The sequence below is a fragment of the Suillus discolor genome (assembly GCF_016758755.1).
Source record: "Suillus discolor strain FC423 chromosome Unknown F5147scaffold_1, whole genome shotgun sequence".
Lineage (NCBI taxonomy): Eukaryota > Fungi > Basidiomycota > Agaricomycetes > Boletales > Suillaceae > Suillus > Suillus discolor.
In genome coordinates, this window is record NW_024541248.1 from 1 (window position 1) to 22082 (window position 22082).

The window sequence follows — 22082 nt, forward strand, 5'->3', positions numbered from 1 at the left end:
GTAATTGGCAACTCGCATTCCCGACTTCCTGATCGATCAGGCCGCAGGATGATAACCACATTCTCAGGTTCCAGGAAACATAAATACAATTCTTCTACACAGCCCAACGATTGCGTATGCGTAGTACTGAGCACGTCTGTCCGAACAGATATAAAGGTGACTTGAGGTCGACAATTATAAGGAGTTTGTTAACTGATACATTGTAAGCAAGTTTGTACGTATGGTACCCTCGAGCTCTTTGGCTACTGGAATGTTCTCCGATCATACTGTGCCTCGACTTCTCATATAACTACTAAGAGTTGGAACTAGTGCATGATATGTCCGAACGACGATGACGGGCCTCCGAGGATGTCCAGGCGATGCCTATCGATGCCAGAAAGATACTCGTACCAGGTCCAGGATGCACATTGCAGGTCCAACTGGATCTTTCCGCGAGCCAAGTACTAGGATCCGGAACACCGTGACATCCGACTCAGTTCTTCCTTTTCTAGTGCCACGTAACGTTCCTCCATGATTTTGGGTACATAACTCTGAAATCTTGAGATCAGAGTGAACAATAATATTTTCATAGATTCAAAGACATCATCACGTGAGGGTACTGGTGCAGGCAAGCAGCAGAGTGCATGCATTCGTACCCTCGTTGCCAAAAAGCAATTTCACACCCGCGAGCGACGAGATTGTCTTGTAAGCTGTAAATCGAACATGTGGTGCCGAGGCAAGAAATAGATTGCACGAGTGCGCTCTGTTTGAGTTTCGAAAAAGTGCTTGACTCATTCTGAAGATTTGAAGTGGAGTCATTCTACCACCGATGACAGAGCTGAAAGTTTAGACTGCCATCATACATTGGTTCTCGGCGCTCGGCTGGGTAAACCTTGTTGTACCACATGCATTGTAACAGATTTATTCTGTACTACGTACCCCTCTGGTACTAGTTGTGCGAAGTTTTGTTCGCCGGCAATTGCCAGAGCGGCAACACCACGTGATTTTAACTTTTCTCTCATCGCGCGCGCCCAAACGAAGTCTCAGATTGCATGTTCTGATCACAAGTTTCCGTTCCCTGTTGTCACGGTGTTGGAGGCGTCTATTATGTTCCCACTAATGCACCATCATCGTGATAGGGCCCTGAGGTGATGCTCTTCAATGTGTTTGGTTGCTAGTCGACCCATCTGCCCTCAACCACCCATCTTATGGAATGGCCTCTGCGGTGGGTTGACAGCAAGGTGGTATCAATACATCTCACCAACACAACTCGTGGTTCGTCGTGCCTTGGGCTGCAGTCATCTTACGTTACCTTACTAACTTTGGATATCGACCCCATGCATCATGGTGGCTAGTCCCGCTCTATCATCCAAATGAAGTTAACTTACACATTTAGCGCTATGTGTTCGCGGCAGCAGTCGCGCGCTTGTATTTCGCACTTCTCGGGACATATTTGGGAAAGATATGATCGTTGCGACAAGATCACCGCGGTGATCGTTTGCGGATTAGAGTGAGCTACGAACTTACCTCATGTCATTTTTACCAGTTCTTTGGTAAGGACGTGCACACAAATTCTTACTATTCATTCCACAGTATTTCCGTGTGCCTCAAACTGATATGGGCAAGATCAACTGCCACTTGGATTACCGATATAGTACGAACTATTTTTGCTGCATCTGCATGTTGTGACTGATGCCTTGTCATGGAGCATCCAAGATATCGAACAGTTTTACTTCTCTCATTCGCCCTCTCGTTGGATTTACGCCAAGGGTGTATGGGTCTAATAAATACAAGCTACAAGGTAGGTGATTCTGTAAAAGTAATAGATCATGGATACTACAAGTACTCAAAACATTCAGGGATTCCTCAAATTCCGACGTACAACCTAATTTACTACCCTTTCTAAGTAGTATGGGACTCGATCTACGTTCGAGTGAATGAGCGACATGTCATTCCACTGCCCGGGGAACGAATTGTGTCGAAATTGCGAAGGGGTTGGTTGGACCAAATTCCAGTTGCCCTCACCACCGACAATATGGTGGATCTCCGTCTGAGGGTGGCCTTCATACTCTAGAATCGAGCTCATCACCGATGTGTCTGACATTGGGCTACTGTTTCTTGCCCTTGATGCAATGGCGTTTGTCCACGTCTCGTTGTTGGGAATTACAAGAGGTTCTAGGGATTTCTGAGATCCTGTCATCGACGAGCTGAAAACGCGTACCATAAGCCGTACGAGACCCCTGGTCAGTTTCATAGGCTGATGTTGACGAGTATTTCAAGGGCGGGAGCGGCTCATGCCTAGAAATTTCCCCATGTTCTCTCGATAAATCCCGCAGGAGTTCTGCAGCTGCGAAAGGAATAAGTGATCATGCAAGCAGAACGTGTACAAAGCAAGTATACCTTTCTTCAAGGTTTCGCACCTGGTCTGGGGAGTCTCCCCTGTCACTAAGCGAATCACGTCTTTGAGTTCTTGGAACCCGTCGCCCTCTTTGACCCGATACTGCCTCTGCGATGCAATTTTGTTTTGCTTCGCGGGGTGTTGGTAGCTTTGCGCACCGCAGTAGAGGTTCATAGTCGCAATCACGTGGTTGGTGAGTCTACCAGTGGGCTTAGAAGCCCACTTTTATAACATCCTCTACCCCGCCACGCAAGTTTCGTAAACTTGGTTTTTTTGGACTATCAAGCAAAGTCCGAACTTGGGTATCTCATTTCAACCTTACAGCGCGGTTCCCGATCTAGATGTCTTACTTTTTCAGGCGGCTCACCGATTTTATAACCAGTGCAAGGTTTGATTCAATTTGAATCGGACAGTGCTGATTCAATTGATGCTTAATGACAACCTGGACCATCAAGTACTTTTATGAACTACACATCAGCGCTACACGTTGTACACGTTTAAACGTGTTCGTGTTAGCACGATCCTCTCAAAACTTGCAATCCGCGTGTGTGTGTATAGCACAATTCATCCAACTCGGAGTCGGTAACACACCGAAATATGACGTCATAGGTGAGAAGCATTAATTCCAGCATAGTCACTCCTGCATTTTACTACAGCAAAAATGCATTAATGGAGTCGCCGACTCGGAAGTTACTTGGTAGAAATATCAACTGACACGTATATTGTTGATGGGAGGATCATCATGAAAAAGGGCAGTTGTGGTGACAAATGTGTCGCGTCCGAAGTTATGCAGTTGGTTGATTGGTCACCAGTTATGCACATTGGACGATCAAGTATGCACGAACGTTACTTAGATGAAGCTTCGGAGCCCTAAGACCTGATATAGATAGGTTAGCCCGGATAATTCTCAGAGTCCGCAGTACCGCTCACATTCGAACCCCGAATGTTAAGTCTTGTTTCGTCGATCGTTTGGTTATCCACATTCATTTTTGAGATACACACTTCGGGACTTTGCTTGCTCCAAACTGTTCTGAGTAAGTCGAACTTAGGCAGGCACATATGGACTTTCAAAACTCCGTGATGCTATGCCCATATTAATTAGCACGTAAGTGTCTTTGATAATTGATCCAAAGCACATGGACTTACAACCACAAACAAAACAAATCTCGAAAGCAATGTCCGATTTATTCCTGGAATAGGCAGCAGTGATCGAGCAGTCTGGTTAGAGAAGGGTCAACAATGATACGATGGCCGCCGATGGTAAATGTGATTTTGACTGAGACCTTTGGAACATTGTGATTGGTTTTGTCTCGGGAAGTTCAAGTGTGCTCTTGTAGTCAAAATTCAGTGATAGTGAGTAAGGTCAAATGTCTACTTAGCTCACGTCACAATTGGCCGATGGCGTCGCTGCCAAATTATGACGAGCAAAGCTGTGCCGTGACTAGCAAAGCTGCGCCATGACTAGCACTCACAAGTAAAGGTACTCTCGGCTCTAACAGTCAAAAAATATTAGATGCTCACCACAACGATGCAAAAAAATTGAAGGACATCAGGCAGCTCCATCACTGTGCAGTTATTTTTTGATCCTTGGGGGTCTACTTGTCCTCACTTGTCTCGTTGGGACGCAGATAACGAGGATATAGCCAACAGATAAGGGACCCCACCACGAGCACGGAAGGACCTCATGGAATTTAGGAGACAAAACAACAAGGACGTAGTTACCAACAGGGGAAGTAAATAACAACAGTGTACCTAGCGAGACGAGAAACTCGAGTGAGAAAAGGCATAGAACCATTTCGAATCCGTCTCGCTAGACATAGACTGCTATCTCCACTAAACGAGGTCAGACTTAAGCCCAAGTCGTTCATTAATTTATCAAGTTAGAGTCATCTCCATCAAATTTAATTCAGCATATTGCAATTCGAGCATTGATATGGGCTCCAGGTCAAGGAACGCAGCGCGAGCATCTGCCTGAGGACACTGTATCATGATTTTGGGACGACCAAACGATTCAACCTAATTTCAAAATTTATGTATATATCCCGCTTACTAAGCCAGCATTTCGGCGCTTTTCCTCACGGGCGTATGGATTGATCCTTATCGAACGAGCATGTCTGGCTTGGATGCAATCATTAATCGCAAGCCTCCTAGTCTATGGGAGCTGTTCAAGACGAATCCCAGCCTTTATATAGCCTCAAAGCTATATAATACTCTCAGCCAACAACTGCTACGTCCTTTGTCTTCTCCCGTCCGCACCATATGCATATCAGACACTCACAACGCCGACATATCTGCCCTGATACCACCCGGTGATATCCTCATTCACGCAGGTGATCTCACGCATTCTGGCACTCCAAGTGAGCTCCAGGTCACCTTTGACTGGCTAGTCTCCCTTCCACACGAACACAAAATCGTTATAGCCGGTAATCACGACACATACCTTCAGACAGTCGAGGGTCGTTCATGGGTCCACACATGGCGAGAGCGTGGCATCATCTATCTGGAGGATGAGGCTCACACTATCCAAGTGCGTGGTCGCACATTCAAAATCTTTGGCAGCCCATTCACTCCGCAGCACGGCAATGGCGCTTTCCAATACCCACGTACGGGTGTCACTGGCACATCCAGCCGTTGGTCTGTCATTCCAAACGACACAGACATTCTCATCACTCATGGTCCTCCTCACGGTCATCTCGATCTCTCTGGACTTGGTTGCAGAGCCCTGCTTGCACGTATATGGGAGCTCTGTAGGACACACCCGCCAGTGCTTCATGTGTTCGGACACATTCATGGCGGTCGTGGAATCGAGAATATGCCCTGGAACTCTGCTCAGTCAATATGGGAGGACATTGTGCTCAAGAAAGGGGGTTGGTTCCGCACTATGCATTTGCTATGGGCGATGCTTTGGGGTGGCCGGGATAATAGTATAAGGACGGTTGCTGTTAATGCATCTGTGGTAGGAGGTCCGCGGGACCGTGATATACGGCCTCCTGTCGTCATTGATATATAAGAAATCGAAATCCACACCCACTGACTAGTAACGTGTTCATGCCGCTAGCTCCTCTACCCACTTACAAGTTTAGGTCAACACGTCGTACACATATCCTTGTACTATCATACACTTGTACTACAGGAAAGTGTGTGCTTGTCGCTAAACTGACTCATCCCTCTATATACCCTCCACACAAAGCCTTTAACTCCTTGATCTGCGCTTCCTGGATTTCTGCCCCATACGCGATCGCTTTCGCCTCAATGTCTGCGACCTTGATTTTCGCCCCCCTCCTCTTGGATTCTTGGATGAGGTATTGCGCTGCATCGGACATATCATAGGACTTTGCGTTCCCTCGCTTTCCGGCCTTCTCCAATTTGGCTACCAGACAGTACATCCAGGGCGCAGCGAGCACCTTAAGCCCAGGCTCATCAAAGATGACTACACCATCGCTAATTGCTTCATTGTAGAGGTTGGTTTTAGTGTTGGGAGCGATGAAAAGTGCAGTGTGGTTGTTCATCCACCCTTCACCAAGCTGCATGGTCTTGGCTGCGCTTTTAATACCATCTCGCAAGACGGGATTGTTTGCAGCATCAATGCTGAAGAAATCTACATCCGCTGTAGAGGCACGGGAGCCTGTACGAGATTGTCAGTTGCATCGTCATTAGGAGATCGTAGAACGAATACGCACGAAGAAGAATCGTGTTGATAGCGCCTCCAACAGCAACGACGGTGATCTGTTTTTTCTTGCTTTTCAGGTGTGTGGCCGTTAGGCCTAAGCCACGCTTGATATCTTCAGCGGTGAGCTGCTTGTCTTCGACACCTGGAGAGTACTGTTTAATCACTCGCGAGACGCATCATGGAATATATTTCTGACCTGGCCTGTTGACAAAGTCGGTGAGGCTTGCTGTATCGCTGAAACACTGACCCATCGTGATTTGACTTGGTGGAAGAATGTAAGATGTGTTTGACGCTCCAACACTTCGGAGCGCCAAAGCTTCCACCTTCGTCACATGCGTCTAGCTGCAGTTCTCGCCTCCTCCAGGCTCCACTCGTGACCCGTCATTCCACCGGTCTCTACTCTAACACCCGGAATACGAGGGTTTACCGTATGCTCGTGTTTGGTTCCTGTAACATCAGATGTACACACATTAACAAAAGGCAAGCTTTTCCCATTGCACTCATTATCTAGCCATATTCTCGACTTGGATTTTTGTCAGATCTTCTAAAGGGCATGAAAAACTGCATAACCACCGATCCATTATTTAACAACGAAAACACAAACATGAAGCGTCGATTACAGTGTACAACATCACGATTCGGGACTAAGAATGAACAAAACGAAAACTACTGTCGACATCTAGCGTGATTTGAGGCCCTTCGCATATTTCCACATGAATTCCATGAATATTGCCCCGATGTTGACAACGTATGTGACCAGCCAGAGCGTAGTAACGGTGCGGAAGACCATGTTTTGAGAGGAACACCCTGCTATCAATATCGCTGAGGGTGAAATGCATGAGGAACCGGGGAAAGCACCAAACGACGAAACAACTAACCAAACATGAAACAATTTAGGGACAAGACAACGAAGAATACAGGCGTGACTATTGACAATAGGTAGGACCAAATGAAGTAATCGCCTTCCATGAGTTGCTGATCGTTATAATTAGGTTCGGTGTAATCCGATGGTGAGAATAAAGCTTACTTCTTGAGTCCACTGCCGATCGGTGTGTAGCCAGCGTATCATACTTGAGCCAGATATCAACATCGCAATCATGGCGAGCATGAGAGACATAAAGAGTAGACAATAGGGTGCAGGTGATGAATAGTCAAAGTATGGCACAGGAGAGCCCGTACTGACGAAAACACCACTTGTAGCGAGGAGGACAGTTGCCTTTTTTGGAGTATATCAGCGTCGGCTTGAGTTCACGCGGAGTTGGACAACTTACTGTGGTGATAGTGTTGGTCAGGATAGAGCATGACCTGCTCCTAACGGTTTCGAAGGCTATATCTGATTGCAGAGACTTCCAATGATCATCAAGATCTGGGCGTCCAAGTGCCAAAAAACAGAGTACCCTCGTTAAGAGGGACATGCGACGAAGGGTTTCGGGGAGGGGTTGTTCTTCAGCAAGTGCTCCGTGGTGAGCAGTCACATATAACTGGAAAGGCCAGCTTAGTGAAGTCATGCGGCAAGAATTCATAATTTATAAAGCGCACCTCTGCAGTGGGATAGAGTGGAACCATGGTGTCCAATGAAAGATGGAAATATTAGACCAATGCTCATACTGAGAACAGCAAGATGCGACCTATTATACGAATGAATGATGCAGGTTAAGGGACAGTTTACAGGACTTGAACGGTTGATCACGATCGAAACCGCAAATGGATGGTCTGGACGTGTGCACTAAATATAGTATCAGGAAGCCCGAAGTTAGCGCCACTGCGGCAAGTCAACCGTGCACCGTGACCGTGTTTACAGTTATACTTTTCTGCTCCCTTGGAAGCTTCATGAGATCTAGTGATCATGAGACCTGAAATGCGAAAATTGAACTTTTGCAGGCCAGCAGGATGGTCACCGTGCAGTTCGGCCGCGCTCCTCAGCTCCTTCCTGATCTCGAACTTCATCTGCAACTCGAATGAATGACTTATATTAGTCTCCTTTATTCCGAACTGGACACTGTGCAGTCAGTTGTTCTCGAATGAAATATTAATACTTACTACTACGTCAGCAACACCGTACAGCAGTGACACGTCGAAATGTCAAGACGCCACAGCTGGGTGCTTCCCGGCTTCGGACTTATTATCCCACGACTCCTCGATCGGATCTTTGGCTTTACCATTTGGTGTTCATGCTTTTCCACGCCGCCAGGCGCCTCAGATCCTTGGTTTCACCAGGTACGCCCCTTCCCTGCTTCTTTGTATAAGCTGTTGTTTTACCAGGTACGCCCCTTCCCTGCTTCTTTGTATAAGCTGTTGTTTTACCAGGTACGCTTTTACCTCCCTTCCTGGCCTCTGAACGAGGATCGAGATTCGGCACTTACTATACTCACTGCGGAAACGATATTTTAACTCCAACGTAATCAGAAGGTGTTTAGGTCCATAACCCGACGTGGTACAGACGTAAGACCTTTGCCAGACTCAAACTCGACGTGGACGGAATTCGAGCGTCTGGGAGTTGCGAGAACAATAAACGGATGCCACAAACCAAATTAGCCTACCTTTCAAATTTCAGATCCGGCTGGCCCAAACATCTCGAATCTCTCACACTTGACAGCTGCAGCAAAGAAGTGTTTCAGTATGGCAGCACCAACAAAAACACCCAACAACCATCCTTGTCGTAATGTCCCTGTCGCCATGTGTAGACTGCATCCACCGGAACAAGGACACAGGTTGGCGGACAGCCATCTGGCGCTACAATCTTCAGGTCCATCTTACCAAGGAAGGTAGAGCTCTAGCAGAGCGCGCATAAGGCAGTCAGACGAATTGCTTCCGCGGGATCAAATATTTCGTTCTTCCATATGTTAGAGCATGCACAGGCGCTAGTCACAGTTAAAACAAGAATGGATCACCTCGATAAACTCAACCATTATAGTCTGCGGTATCGCAAGCCCAGAAACTTTCTTCTGACAAAGTACACAGGGCCATCAAAACAAGAAGAAAACAAAGTCGGAAACTACGCACTGGCGATATCTAGCGCTTGTCACATACTTCCGCTTAAATTCGTCCCAATGTTAGCGACGTATGTGACCAACTAGAGCGCAGTGAGGGCGCGACAGACTGCTTTGGAAGTAAAAGCCCGCTATTGACATGGCTGGGGGGTGAAATGCATGAGAGACCAGAGGGTACCAAATGACTGAACAACCCACCAAATACTTATGAAACAATGTCGGTATGGATCCAGCGTAACATGCTCGAGCCAGAATATCAACATCGCAATCATGGCGAGCATGAACGATATGAAGAGCAGAAAATAGGGAATAGACGATGAAAAGTAAGGATAGGGATAGGTTACAGGAGTGCCCGTACTAGTGACGATAACGCCACTTGTAGCGAGCAGGACGCCCACCTTGTGGGGAGTATGTAAGTTAGCGCAGGCTTCAGCTTGTAAGGAGTCGGATAACTTACTTTGGTGATAACGTTGTCCAAGATAGAGGACGCCTCAGTCCCAACGGTTTCGAGTGCTTCCTCAAATTGTAGCGACTTCTAATGGTTTTCAAGATCAAGACGCCCCAGGACACAATGACAGAGTATCTTGTCATTAGAAGGGACACCTTGAAAACCAGTCATAAAGTGAGTCTTCTACGTTTTCCAAGCTCACCTCGGTGAAATTGAGAATGAATTGCTCATCACTGAGTAAGTATAATTACATTATGCCACGCTTATTAATACACAGTGACCATCATCCTTGTATGGTTCGATGGTCTAATGGTTATGATTTCTGTCTCACATCACGTTGTTCACAGAAGGTTCCCAGTTCGATCCTGGGTCGAGCCACTTTTTTCTCTTTTTCACAACGAAGCTCTTTTCGAGGCTCGGGTGTATTACATTTACCAGACGCGCGGCAGAACTGTTCGCTCGATCGTTGCCACGAAATGAAGCATGAGCCTCTCGCCATTGCGTATGTATTCTGTATTGAGGGAAACAAGTTCTAAATGCTACACCATTCAGGATGATATCTGATTTCTTCCACCCGAACGTGGGAGGAGTAGAAAACCACATATTCATGCTCAGTGCAAATCTTATCCGTCGTGGTCACAAGGCATGATTTTTCAAACTTCCTTTGACCTTCTCTACAATGTCGTTTATCTTGCATCCAACATTCTCAGGTCATCGTAATCACACACAGTCATCCTCCAGACCGAGTGGGCGTTCGCTGGCTTCTGCCAGGCTTGAAGGTATACTACATACCATTTCCTGCCATCGCCTCCTCCGCCACTCTTCCGAATTATTTTACGTTTTTGCCATATTTCCGCGTCATCATTGCACGCGAGCATATTCACCTTATTCATGCGCACGCGAGTCTATCGTCTCTGGGCCAGGAGGCTATTCTACATGCGCACCATCTTGGCGTCCGCACGGTGTTCACCGATCACAGTCTTTTCGGGTTTGAAGATGCAGCGAGCATATTAACCAACAAACTCCTTGCGGCGGCTCTTAAAAATGTCGACGCTGTAATCTGTGTCTCGCATACTGGGTGGGTGGTCAACTATTACAATCGATGTCGCTCTTATTTTCTCGTGACCGTGAATCAGGAGGGAAAATACAGTCCTGCGTGGACAGTTGTTTGAGATTTCTGAAGATTCCTCTGCACTTGTCGTCCGACCAAATGTTTATGTGATTCCAAATGCTTTGGTTGCGGAGCAGTTTACTCCAGCTACCAAGCCTGTGTCGTCAGAAACTAGTAAGTGCTTCCATGTCGTTGTGGCAGAAAGGGACAACTCATTTTTCTCCAGTCTATATCGTGGTTTTGTCTCGTCTGGCGTATCGTAAAGGCATCGACTTACTGGTAGCCACTGCCCCCCGAATATGTTCCGCCTTTCCTAACGTCAATTTCATCGTAGGCAAGTCGCTCCATCTCCAGTATCATCCAACCCTAATTCGCTGGCGTAGGGGGAGACGGACCCAAGCTGAATGACCTGTTACAAGTAAGAGAACGACATCTCCTCCAAGACCGCATAGAGCTCCTCGGTCCAGTTCGACATCGCGACGTGCGAGACGTAAGTAGACATGAGCGAATTCGACTCTCATGATCATGATTCATACACGTCTCTGCAGGTTCTCGTGCGAGGATCTATATTTCTGAACACCTCACTGACGGAATCGTTTGGGATCGCTATTTTGGAAGCTGCGTGCGCAGGTCTTTATGTGGTCTCGACACGAGTAGGCGGAGTCCCGGAGATTCTCCCTCATGACATGATCTCGTTTGCGAAGCCAGAGGAGGATGGTACGTGTGGGACCCTGCGCAAGTTGTATATATCATTTTAGACCGTTTTTCATTGTCATTTTTTTTAGATTTGATCCGTGCCCTGTCAGAGGCGGTTGCGATTGTTTCGAAAGGCCAGCATGACCCCATAGAAGCTCATCAGAAGGTAAAAAACTTTTACAACTGGGGAGAAGTCGCGGAACGGACCGAGATTGTGTACGATGCTGTCGTCAAGTCTGAACAGAAGGATCTCTGGACTCGGATGCAAAGGTAACTTTGCACACAGTGCTGATAGACCCTGGCTCAAATGTCATAGAACTATGGAACTGGGGCCATTTGCAGGACCGATCTACACAATCATCCTTGTGGTGGATTGCCTATTCTTCCTATTTCTGGAATGGTTGATGCCGCGACATGATCTGGACTTTGTTCAAATGCATTGGGAACACCACAATTTTAGACATGTGGTACAGTAGCTTCATATCAACTGACTAATACATATCTAATCTCTCGAGAATAAGCTGCAAAAAATGCCGAACCAAGAGACAATTAACCATAATCACTAGACACGACCAGATGAGATTGTAATGCCAATACTCTGTCCAATGGGGATGCATCATCGAAAGCAGACCAAAAGGTTGAACAAAAAGAACAAAATTGGATACTAGGATATCATACCACACGCCTCGGCCTCTTGGGCTTTCCCCCTCGCCTCCTGCTCCGCTTGGAGCCATCGTGCCCATCGTCTACATCCATCAACGCGTCGTTCACAGTAAGTTCATCTGAAGGCCGCTTCATAGGAACTTTCACGCGATCTCTCAATGAAAAGGACGATTGTCCGCCGTCAACACCCAACCGATCGATTAGAGAGCTACCGTGGTTGTTAGACGACCGATCGAAGCGATCTCCATGGAAGGAAGTCTCCTCGAAGTGCTGATTGAAACGTGAACCAGAGGGGGCCCCCCAAGGCGCTGAGCCATGACGGGGACGAGTTGAACGTGGACGTCTTGGTTCTGTATCGGGGCGAGGAGGTAGAGAGTGCGGAAGGTGACTCTGCAGAAGTCGTGCACGTTCTGGATGCATAGCCAGCGGAAGAGATTGATGCGACCCTTCACCGTTCGCGGCATGCTGACCAGAGGGCGACGACTCTGCGTTGACATGGCGCAAGGACTCGTGCGGAGGTAAATCCCGTGTTTTAGACCACTTCGAATTTTTTGAGTCATCTACATGCCATTCCTGATTATGATCCAGTGAAGGCGGACCATGGTCACGACGATCATTGCGACTGCTGCTACGTGGGTGTTCAGGAAGATCGTTTGTCTCCTTTCTTTCAGGACCGTGAGGCCGCGATTCCTGCGGCCCGTGACTACGAAGAGAGATGTCCCCGTCATGCTTGGATTGTTGTGACGGATGAACGGCATCACGTGCCGACGTCGTGGAAGAGTTCCTGGAAAGCGGAGGGGAGGTTGCATGATCATCGTGATGATGAGAATGAGGACTCTCGGGCGTCTGGTCACGTCTGCTGTTGAGGTGCGGTTTCCCCTCAAGTTCCGGAACTGGAGGTCCGAAACGAGTCTACAGTGCTAGCGTCAGTCAAACTCTAACGGCTATGCTCAGAAGACCCACTCTTGCTGCACGTGCGCCTAATCGTAATGGTGAATCTGTATTGGTAGGCGCATTCGCAGGTGGGTCTGGCACAGAGAGAGGCTTACGCGGAAGGAGCTGTGATGTAAACTTGTGAGGACTCAATTTATTTCCACACAAAAGAGAGCGTACAGGTGAAACTATGCGCTCTGTTTGCCGACGTTGATCGACAAGCATCTTCGTTGAACGCTCTCTGTCGTGGAAATCATCCAGACGAGGCTATGGATATAAATAAGGAACATGGGTCGCAATGATATGCATGTGAAACATACTAATCGATCGTGATTGTCCATCGCACCAGTAGGTGGACGAACAGGACGAGAAACCACAGGCTGCGCGTTGCTTCCAGACACATGAACGCCTCGGCGTGAAGCGGAACTCGCCGGAGGTAGGAAAGACGCAGGCGGTACTGGTGGATGCGGTGAAATTGAAGCGGAACCACCAAAGCGGTTGCCTCTGCCACCAATTGGCATACTGTTTGTTCCAGAAAGCTTTGGCGTTGGAGCACTAGGAGGCGGCCTTGACATATCAACATGACGACGAGAAGTATCGCGCTGTGAATCAAAATGTAAAAACTCGACAGAAGACATCGAAAAGGTACCAACCGAAATCCGAGTCGATGATTCAACAGGCGCACGCCTTTCATCCCGCGAGGGCGCAGCTCGGGAGACATCCTCGTGTGCTGTGCGATGAGGCTCTTTCCATTCAGAACGCGATAGTTTGGGAGAGCGATCTGTGTCCGGTTTACCTCACGTAAATGAATGAAGCGGGGTAAGTGCCTACCTGGAGATCTCCGTCGTGCAGGTATCTCGGCATCGTCCATCATTGCCCGAGGGCGTTTGGGAGCGGAGCCGTCACGATCCTCGCGATAGCGCTGACTATTCACAAGCTGTCGAGAAGGTTCAGTGGACTTGGCGATACTGGCTGGAGGGTCCTCAACATCCATCTGATCTTGGCCTCGTTTGTCCCTAGACTCATTATGAGCATAGGTATCTGTCTGAGAGTTTGAATGAAGCGCAGAACTGGAATGCGCTTGTCGAGATCCTCTGGCGTCGGAGGATCTGGTGTCTCTTGAGGCCTCCAAAGGAGACAAGCGCGGGCCCGACGGAATGCGTGCATCGTTGGTAATCAACCGAGAAGCCGGGGCACTATCACGAGTGGCAGACGGTGGCGAGCGGTACCCGACATCCGCTCTTCCACGTGAACCTTCCTGAAAACTGTCACGTTGCGGTGGCAAAGGCACCCGTTTTCGAGAGCCTGAACAAGCGAGAGATGCACGCGAATGGCAGACGACGTTGGCATGAGGAAGAGTGGATGGGTGAAGAATACGTACGTTCGATTGGGGGGGATGGGGTGGGGGGTACCAACTGCTCCTGCGGTGCTTGGGGCGACGTCTGGTGCGCCATGACTGGGTGTTCGTGAGCTCTTGCATCAGCTTTGTGGCGATCACTTGTTCGATGACGAGACCGAGTGCCATCTGCACTAAGTGACCTGGCTCGGCCGCGCGTTTCTCGCGAGGGCTTGTCAGGTAGATCTGGAATTCGTTGGTCCACTTGAGCAGAAGGCGCTTGAATGAAGCGACTGTTCTGCCTCGCTGCGGACGACAACTCATCACGCAAGGTGTCGGGGTCGTTCGAGGACGGCAATGTAGGCGGATACTGAACGTCATGACCGTGACTGACAGGCGATCTGGGTCCTAGAGAATAACAAAGGAGAAAAAAAAGAAAAAGAAGAGGATAAATATAAGGATAGGGGGAAAAGGAGGAAGAAGATAGGGATCCATGATGAGCGTCCGTGTGTCCATGCGAGGAAGAAGTCGAATACAAAAGAACGAAATATGGTACTACGCAGCTCAACTCTCGAGGTTGTGCGGGACGCAGCAAAGGCCTTGCGCCCTGTACCCCAGGAGGAGCAGATACGCCGACGAGGGATGAGGATAGGGGATGATGTAGATAACGTACTTATTGTCGACATTCTGTCGGCATCGCGAGAGCTCTCGCGACGCTCGCGTTCTTTGTGAGGAGGTTGCTCGACTTCACGGTGTTTCCCTTCGTGTGACACTGACCGATCAACAGGCGACGGAACTCGAGGTGCTACCCAAACGCGGTCTACATCTGCTATAGGTGAGCCGGGACGCACAGAGTCCTTTGTGGATGCTCTGCCCCTATTCTGGTCCCCGTTGGCTGAAGGCGACCACTGGCGACGGGAAGACAGAACGCGGTCATCTGCGCGGTGGCGCAGTGGCGGTGAAAGGGACCGTTCTCCATTGGCTCTGTTGGATGCCAAAAAAGAATCATTTTGACTACCATAGGATTGTATTGACGGTCGCTCATCCCGTCGAGCACTTTCTCCAGGGCGGTAATGGCGATCATCATAAGACAAAATGGTACCAGCATCTGACCGGCCTATACGGGAGGTCAGGGGATCATCAGTCTTGCTGATAACAACGATATCCCGGGTTTCGTCAGCAACGCGCCGATCACGAGCAGGCGGGGAGCTGCCAGGACGCGTCCAAGTCGATTCCTTGGTGCGAGAATTATAATAATAGACACCGCGGCCATTTCTTGGGTGTCTAACCTCCCAATCTGGGGGAAGTACATCCCCTGATTCAAATGTCGTGGGCTTGGAGACAACGGCAATGCCATTTTTCTTGTCCCGGTCGACGCGAGCTGCCATAGCTGTAGCTTCAATGATGGACGGATGAGAAGGATGCATAAATGGAACTGAAGACACTATTGGTTTGGGAGGAAGAGCATGAGTAAGTTTCCCAAACGACAACTGGCGATTGAGAACTGGAGATGATTCGGGAACCGTATGTGGTTCCTGGGGAGTCCTTACTGGCGTTTTGGGCCTATCATGCTCAGGAGCCTTGCCCCGAGCGTTGGCGCCAGAAACTGGTATCTCCAGATTTTTTTCCGAGTGATTGACCGTCTTTGAAGGAGACTGTGTGCGCTGAGCACCGCCCTGTGAAACGCAAGGCTGGTAGGTCAGGAATTCGTCGTCCTCGTCACCTCCAAGCGACACAGCATCTTCTGCATCCTCAGCAGCGAGACTTGGATCTTGCTCCGAAGTTCCCCGGTCTTCCTCCTCATTTCCCCAGTCTAGGACTTCTGTTTCATCTTCCACCATGGTGCGGACGAGAGGAGTGATAAACTAACGACAGAAATGCGTTCCCAAGTTGGCCGAGGAGAACCTCCTAACTCCGACCCAAAATTTAATTCCCGCCCGCTCCCTGCCGAGGTCTGAGACCCCGTGTATGTACATTGATCAAGGATTTCAGTGGCAAAATCAATCATTCCATCATGCTCTCAGGTGTCGTGGCACATGAACATTATGATTCGACCACCTGGAGGGTTTGCAGAGACTTGCCACAAAAATTGTTTAGCCTTTCGTTGAAATTGTTGATGTCAAGACTTGACGATCACAATGCGTTATTATAACGGGTATGATTTCATTTGAAGCGCAGAGATCTGAAAGCTCTTATATATACAGTCACTTCACCGCCTTGTCCAAGTCTGGGGCGTGCACAATTTAACACGTCTTTAGCCACTCGATTTAGGAAATTGAAAAGCTGCAACGTCCCATAACATGGCGGTCATTTCGCGCATTGGAAGCTGAACAACTATGACTCTGCTTCTGCAGCAATCACGAATGCAATGCAACTGTGACGCACCCCGATAAATATATGGGCCGCAATGCCCTACAACAGCCTGTTTATAGCATCACAAAGCGCGATATTGATCATGCTCTCCGCTACCACTGGCTTGCTCATAACGCAAGCTCAAGGGGTAAAGACACCGGATACGAGAGCCTTGTTCATGTCTTGGATGCTCGTTACCATCAAAAAACTTCGTTGTGATCTTGGAATCCGTGCTTGGCGCCGGGCACCGCCGAGTGCTGAGGGCCGGTGACTTAATTTGAAGCCATTCCTGAAAGGTATCATAGGTTCTGTTCCACGAGCCCACATTTTTATTCGATTGCGCTTCATCCAACTCAAGATGCTCCGACCCTTCCATTGGGCGTTTTGCCGTCGGATCAGCATCTGGACGCGTCGATTATAAGCAACTAAAATCGTTCGGAATAATGTCCTCTCAAAGAGACCCCTTCCCATGCGCAACATTCGTTCCTGCAACGGCCTCACATTCTGTAATGCCAACTACTTAGTTATTGGACTCGACGAAGATATCAATCTATGGAAGCTGCTTAGACGGTAGCAGCACAACTCAATTCACTGTTTCGGCATAGGTGCAAGACAGCAGTTTTATTTTTTGCTAGATACGTCGGTGTGTGTCGAAAAACATTAATATTGTAAACATACGCATAACTCTTGGATCGAATATTATTATTAATATTGCAGTTGGAAATGCGCTTACAAATCATCAACGAGTAGTTGTTCCGAACCCGATTCCGATCAGCCCTTGTTGGTCATCATCACCTCTCAGTCGCCGCCATTCATCAAATTCTGTTCAAAGTGTCTTCATCTCGCACTCTTTTTCGACGCCCTCGAGTTGGCACAGACATGTCCATGCCTATACTTCCCTTAACATCTCCATCATATCCTAATCACAATTTATCTGGCACTCCCATGTCTGTCTCCAATCGCGTGCCATTAATATTTCGACGGTTGCATAGGTTCCAGCAAATGGTGTGAAGTGCATGCTGTTAGGTTCTGAGTAGAGGTTCTGAGATAGATTGGCTCTGCAGGATTTTGAACTGGCCTTTTGGCAGCTGTCTTATCTCTGCCTGGCACCCAAAAGAGTGTGAGCCAACTCCCGAAATATCACACAATTATGATCCATTGACGCCTAACTAATAGTTATCGAAACGTGTACTACCACAAGCGTAGGTCAATAGATCTTGGTCTGAATCAAACATTTATGTGTTTACTGTAGAGACCAAGAACACCTGGGCAAGAGATGACCCAGCAATCTTAATTTTGCTATTTGCGAGCCTCTTTGGTGAGATCCATCTATGCAACTATTCAGAAGTTATTCACAACGTATGATGTCATTCAGTTGCTGCAGTAGCATGGTCTATTGTGTATTCGTATTCTCCACTTCAGGCTGTACGATTAGCCTTTGTGATGATACTGCGAGATTACCTCCTCGTCGGTGCACTGAGTGCGACTCTTCTTTGGTTCGTCATTCTCCTTTTCTAAGGCGTGATGCTAACTGATCATTTTCCTTCATAGGTTCTTCGCCAACCGGGCGTTGGTATCACCTTCCTCTCATTCATCACCTACAGACTCTTCAGTCGAATGGGCATATGCTTTCGACGTTCATACGAATGCATTTTTCCCCTTGTATCTGACACTCTATTTAGCGCAATTGTTCCTCCTTCCCGTAGTGTTAAAGGATAACTGGGTTTGCCTCCTTATTGGCAATACCCTATATCTTGCAGGGCAAGTCTTGGAGGTCACGCCACCTAAATTGTCCTTTGATCATTGATTTCGCCAACAGGTTTGCCCAGTATGTCTACGGAGTGTACCTCGGACTAAGCGGTATGCAAACCAACCTTCTCTTCTATCTCGCCGCTAATTTTTTTCTTCACATTCAGCTCTGCCATTCTTGATACGTTCCGAAATATTGCTGGCCCCACTATTGCCGCTATTTGCGAGCTATGTTGTCTCGTTATTGGGTTTCCACGTTGCAAAACATGTTCTGAGCGTGTACTTCGGTTCATAATACACTGCATGATACAGGAGCTGGACGATAAGCGTGAACTGTCATTGATTACTCTAGCTATTTCCGCAGTAGTGTGCTGTAGCTTGATTACAATAATAATAGACACTTTGTGTGTTACAACCTTGAAGCTGTGGGCCCAGGGGTATTTTCAAGTTCTCCAGTCACCGCCACTGAGCGTCTCTCGCACTCCCTTCTGTGCGACTGATATCTTCTTCAATCTCCGTCATCATGCACATCGCACAAGCTCATGTTGACCGTGCAATTGAACAGATCCAACACAAGAAGCCGCTTCCCGATATCGACTTCACTCAGCATGTACTTGAAGATGGGAATACAATCAGCACACAAGAGCGGGTTGTCAAAGATGTACGCTCGCGTCATCGGCTACTCATCTTAATCTGCCTGTTGAGCTCTCATTGCAGGTGCAAGCGCCAGCTATGAACGTCCCCACGGATGCCCAGTTTTTCTCCAAACAAGATCCCACCAAACCTGACGTAGCGTTCCTCAAGAACCACTTTTACCGCGAAGGCCGGGTCACCGAGGATCAGGCGATATGGATTTTGGAAAAGGCAACTGCGCTCCTTCGTGCGGAGTCCAACGTCTTGCAGGTCGACGCGCCAATCACAGGTGAGTGTGCTTGTCGTCTCCCGTAGTCACCCCATGCCAACAAACCATCTCACTTAGTGTGTGGCGATATCCATGGTCAATATGTATGCGCCCTCGATTGTTGGTCAGGATGATACATTACTGATCATCTCTCCAGTACGACCTCATGAAACTGTTCGAAGTTGGCGGCAGTCCAGCGGACACACGGTACCTTTTCCTCGGAGATTACGTTGATCGGGGTTACTTCAGTATAGAGGTGTGTCCTGCATTAATACTCGACCTTCTCCAACTCATCCCATCCCATAGTGCGTTTTGTATCTGTGGTCCCTCAAGATCTGGTATCCCGACACCCTCTTCCTTCTCCGTGGCAATCATGAATGCCGGCATCTCACAGATTATTTCACTTTCAAGCTCGAATGTATGTATCAATCACTTCATCATCTTTGAATGAATACTCCACTAACGTCACTCAGGCAAGCACAAATACTCGGAGCGCATCTACGACGCTTGCATGGAATCCTTCTGTGCACTTCCCCTTGCTGCCGTCATGAACAAGCAATTCCTATGCATCCACGGCGGTCTTTCACCAGAGTTGAACACTTTGGATGATATCAGAGCGGTACGTCCATTCGCGGATCTTCCATGACACAACGTTCATTTATATTCCTTTTAGATCGATCGGTTCCGCGAGCCTCCGACACACGGCCTGATGTGCGATATTCTATGGTCGGATCCTGTTGAAGACTTTGGGCAAGAGAAGATGAATGAAAGCTTCGTTCATAATCACGTCCGAGGTTGTTCTTACTTCTTCACGTGAGTGGTTTCAGGTGTCCGATGTATTTTGATTGATCGTCGGCATATAGTTACCAAGCTGCCTGTCAGTTCTTAGAGCGAAATAATCTTCTTTCGATCATTCGCGCACACGAAGCTCAAGATGCTGGGTATGTTTCAATTGTACAGCTGTCTATTTTACTCATGCGGTCGCTCGAAAGCTATCGTATGTACCGGAAGACAAAAAGCACGGGCTTTCCTTCTGTCATGACGATCTTTTCTGCTCCCAACTACCTCGACGTCTACAACAACAAAGCCGCCGTCTTGAAGTACGAGAGCAACGTGATGAACATTCGGCAGTTCAACTGCACGCCTCATCCGTACTGGCTACCTAACTTCATGGACGTGTTTACTTGGAGTTTACCCTTTGTGGGCGAGAAAAGTACGTTCACGGAGTCTATTTAGAGCGTCTATTCAGAACTGAGCGGCGACTCTAGTCACAGATATGCTTGTTGCTGTGCTAAACACTTGCAGTAAAGAAGAGCTCGAGGAGTCTGACGAGGAACAGGTTGTTTCACGAGTAGCCCACCCCGAAGAGGTGGTGGAGAGGCGAAAGATCATCAAAAACAAGATCCTTGCAGTTGGACGGATGGCGCGTGTGTTTGCTTTGCTCCGGTACGGGATCCTTGTCTACACGTTGTACTAGTTTGACGGATCTGTCGCAGAGAGGAGTCGGAGAAGGTTTCAGAGCTCAAGAGTATATCTGGTTCTAGCAAGTTGCCGTACGGCACGCTAGCCTTAGGTACAGAAGGCATCAAAGATGCCATTTCTGGCTTCGAGGACGCGTACGTTCAACTTTTCCCACCTGCATGCGCTCTCGGTATTCATTACATCTTCATGCAGACGGAAGTCAGATATCGAAAACGAGCGTCTGCCTCCAGAACTTTTCGATGCCGAAGAGGCAAAGGCCTACCTGGCTCAAGCACAATCTGGGTCGTTACCGACGACCCCAGCAGACACCATCGAGTCCCCTGTGTCTCCGAGTGGAGTCAACGTTGGAGTGGAGCCTTCCATGTCGTCGGGATCGCTGACGTCCTTACCCAGTCTCCCGAGCGGCGGACAGATGGGGTCTCCGCGCACCCCGTTCAAGGGCAGACATGGCCGGCAGGCTTCGCTTGGGACGACGATGACGAGTCCCTCTACGAGGCGCCGGAGTTTGGAGAGCACGATTTCGATGATCCAGGAAGCGCTAGACGGGAAAGATTTAGAGACTCATGGGCTTCCTGGAAACGGTTCGCCTTATGGAGGCGGGGGCGGTAGTTCTTCCCATAGTTGATTGGGATCGAAGCGATACTGTATATCCATAGTCATTTTTTCTAGTCGCTTTGATGGATCGCAACCTTGTGATGAAAAGAACGAGTATAAGTATGATTATTAATGGACAACTTTATTGATGGGTTAGCAGACTGAATGCCACTCTCGTCCACCGACCTGCGCTAAGCTCTTCGACTGATTAGGCTCAGGCAATCGTAATAGGTTCGAAGTCATTAACCGTCAGGCCCACTAGGCTACCTCAGGGGTTATGTCCGGCGATCTTCATTCCGGCCCAGCAAATAGCTTGTAGTCGTGTAATCTCATGACGGAGGGCATCAGTGACATCATATTCTCAAGATTCCTATATCATGACTTGCAATTGGAAGGTAAGAATGAGTGCAAATGTATGAATGGTACCGGTGCTTTCTGATGCCGTGCGCTTTTGTGAAAAGCGTGTGCACATCCTGCACTTGAGCTTGAGCGCTGACTACATACTACATATACTCTCGTCTACATTCTGACCACCTTTGTGCGGAGCTCGAGGCCATATAAAACATACTTATACAAATCTGCATGCACCAAAGCCGAGATTTCGGTACATGTCATCCGGTCGCGCGTTGACTCTTGTGCGGCGCACATCAAGATAAGCCTCTTCTCTTTATACATTCTAACAATTACGATAACACTGGAATATGATGCAGTGACGGGCTAATACGTCTCGGCACCTGTGGAATGTTTGTTGATGGCTAGGAATCGGAGTTCGAATTTTAT

General features: G+C 48.3%; 8 protein-coding genes and 1 non-coding gene across 9 annotated transcripts; 6 read left to right on the plus strand and 3 right to left on the minus strand.

Moving 5' to 3' along the window:
• Positions 1 to 989: 989 nt before the first annotated feature.
• Positions 990 to 2279, plus strand: F5147DRAFT_661921 (uncharacterized protein). The gene is made up of 5 exons (XM_041434741.1): positions 990 to 1254; positions 1335 to 1475; positions 1573 to 1633; positions 1688 to 1780; positions 1839 to 2279. The coding sequence occupies exons 1-5, from the start codon at positions 1141 to 1143 to the stop codon at positions 1883 to 1885; spliced, it is 456 nt and encodes a 151-aa protein (XP_041299774.1). The 5' UTR covers positions 990 to 1140; the 3' UTR covers positions 1886 to 2279.
• Positions 2280 to 3831: 1552 nt separating this feature from the next.
• F5147DRAFT_661929 (uncharacterized protein) lies at positions 3832 to 4229 on the minus strand. Its single transcript, XM_041434742.1, has 2 exons — positions 3923 to 4229; positions 3832 to 3857 (listed from the first exon to the last, which is right to left on the minus strand). The coding sequence occupies exon 1, from the start codon at positions 4170 to 4172 to the stop codon at positions 3951 to 3953; it is 222 nt and encodes a 73-aa protein (XP_041299775.1). The 5' UTR covers positions 4173 to 4229; the 3' UTR covers positions 3832 to 3857; positions 3923 to 3950.
• A 237-nt stretch (positions 4230 to 4466) lies between these two features.
• Positions 4467 to 7293, plus strand: F5147DRAFT_749560 (metallophosphoesterase domain-containing protein 1; the record flags this gene model as incomplete). Its single annotated transcript, XM_041440138.1, has 2 exons — positions 4467 to 5248; positions 7248 to 7293. The coding sequence occupies exons 1-2, from the start codon at positions 4488 to 4490 to the stop codon at positions 7291 to 7293; spliced, it is 807 nt and encodes a 268-aa protein (XP_041299776.1). The 5' UTR covers positions 4467 to 4487.
• Positions 7294 to 9780: 2487 nt separating this feature from the next.
• Positions 9781 to 9863, plus strand: F5147DRAFT_t1. Its single transcript has one exon. It is a non-coding gene; the product is annotated as a tRNA-Val (tRNA).
• A 19-nt stretch (positions 9864 to 9882) lies between these two features.
• Positions 9883 to 11745, plus strand: F5147DRAFT_661937 (glycosyltransferase family 4 protein). The gene is made up of 8 exons (XM_041434743.1): positions 9883 to 9987; positions 10038 to 10128; positions 10196 to 10563; positions 10622 to 10770; positions 10823 to 10930; positions 10980 to 11086; positions 11145 to 11313; positions 11382 to 11745. The coding sequence occupies exons 1-8, from the start codon at positions 9962 to 9964 to the stop codon at positions 11564 to 11566; spliced, it is 1203 nt and encodes a 400-aa protein (XP_041299777.1). The 5' UTR covers positions 9883 to 9961; the 3' UTR covers positions 11567 to 11745.
• F5147DRAFT_661940 (uncharacterized protein) lies at positions 11746 to 13231 on the minus strand. Its single transcript, XM_041434744.1, has 3 exons — positions 13069 to 13231; positions 12919 to 13014; positions 11746 to 12867 (listed from the first exon to the last, which is right to left on the minus strand). Exons 1-3 carry the CDS (start codon positions 13111 to 13113, stop codon positions 11965 to 11967), a joined length of 1044 nt encoding a protein of 347 aa, XP_041299778.1. The 5' UTR covers positions 13114 to 13231; the 3' UTR covers positions 11746 to 11964.
• Positions 13232 to 15411: 2180 nt separating this feature from the next.
• On the minus strand, positions 15412 to 16065 carry F5147DRAFT_562539 (uncharacterized protein; the record flags this gene model as incomplete). The annotated part of the gene is made up of 1 exon (XM_041430626.1): positions 15412 to 16065. A coding segment is annotated over one exon (654 nt), but the record flags the coding sequence as incomplete, so codon positions are not given.
• Positions 16066 to 17345: 1280 nt separating this feature from the next.
• On the plus strand, positions 17346 to 18754 carry F5147DRAFT_661953 (UNC-50). Its single transcript, XM_041434745.1, has 8 exons — positions 17346 to 17581; positions 17641 to 17696; positions 17753 to 17778; positions 17829 to 17894; positions 17952 to 18072; positions 18128 to 18337; positions 18396 to 18436; positions 18493 to 18754. The coding sequence occupies exons 1-8, from the start codon at positions 17456 to 17458 to the stop codon at positions 18618 to 18620; spliced, it is 774 nt and encodes a 257-aa protein (XP_041299780.1). The 5' UTR covers positions 17346 to 17455; the 3' UTR covers positions 18621 to 18754.
• On the plus strand, positions 18755 to 21482 carry F5147DRAFT_661957 (Metallo-dependent phosphatase-like protein). The gene is made up of 12 exons (XM_041434746.1): positions 18755 to 18986; positions 19043 to 19247; positions 19305 to 19330; positions 19384 to 19482; positions 19533 to 19644; positions 19700 to 19845; positions 19900 to 20039; positions 20090 to 20167; positions 20219 to 20439; positions 20495 to 20672; positions 20723 to 20842; positions 20901 to 21482. Exons 1-12 carry the CDS (start codon positions 18849 to 18851, stop codon positions 21331 to 21333), a joined length of 1896 nt encoding a protein of 631 aa, XP_041299781.1. The 5' UTR covers positions 18755 to 18848; the 3' UTR covers positions 21334 to 21482.
• The last annotated feature ends 600 nt before the right edge of the window (positions 21483 to 22082 follow it).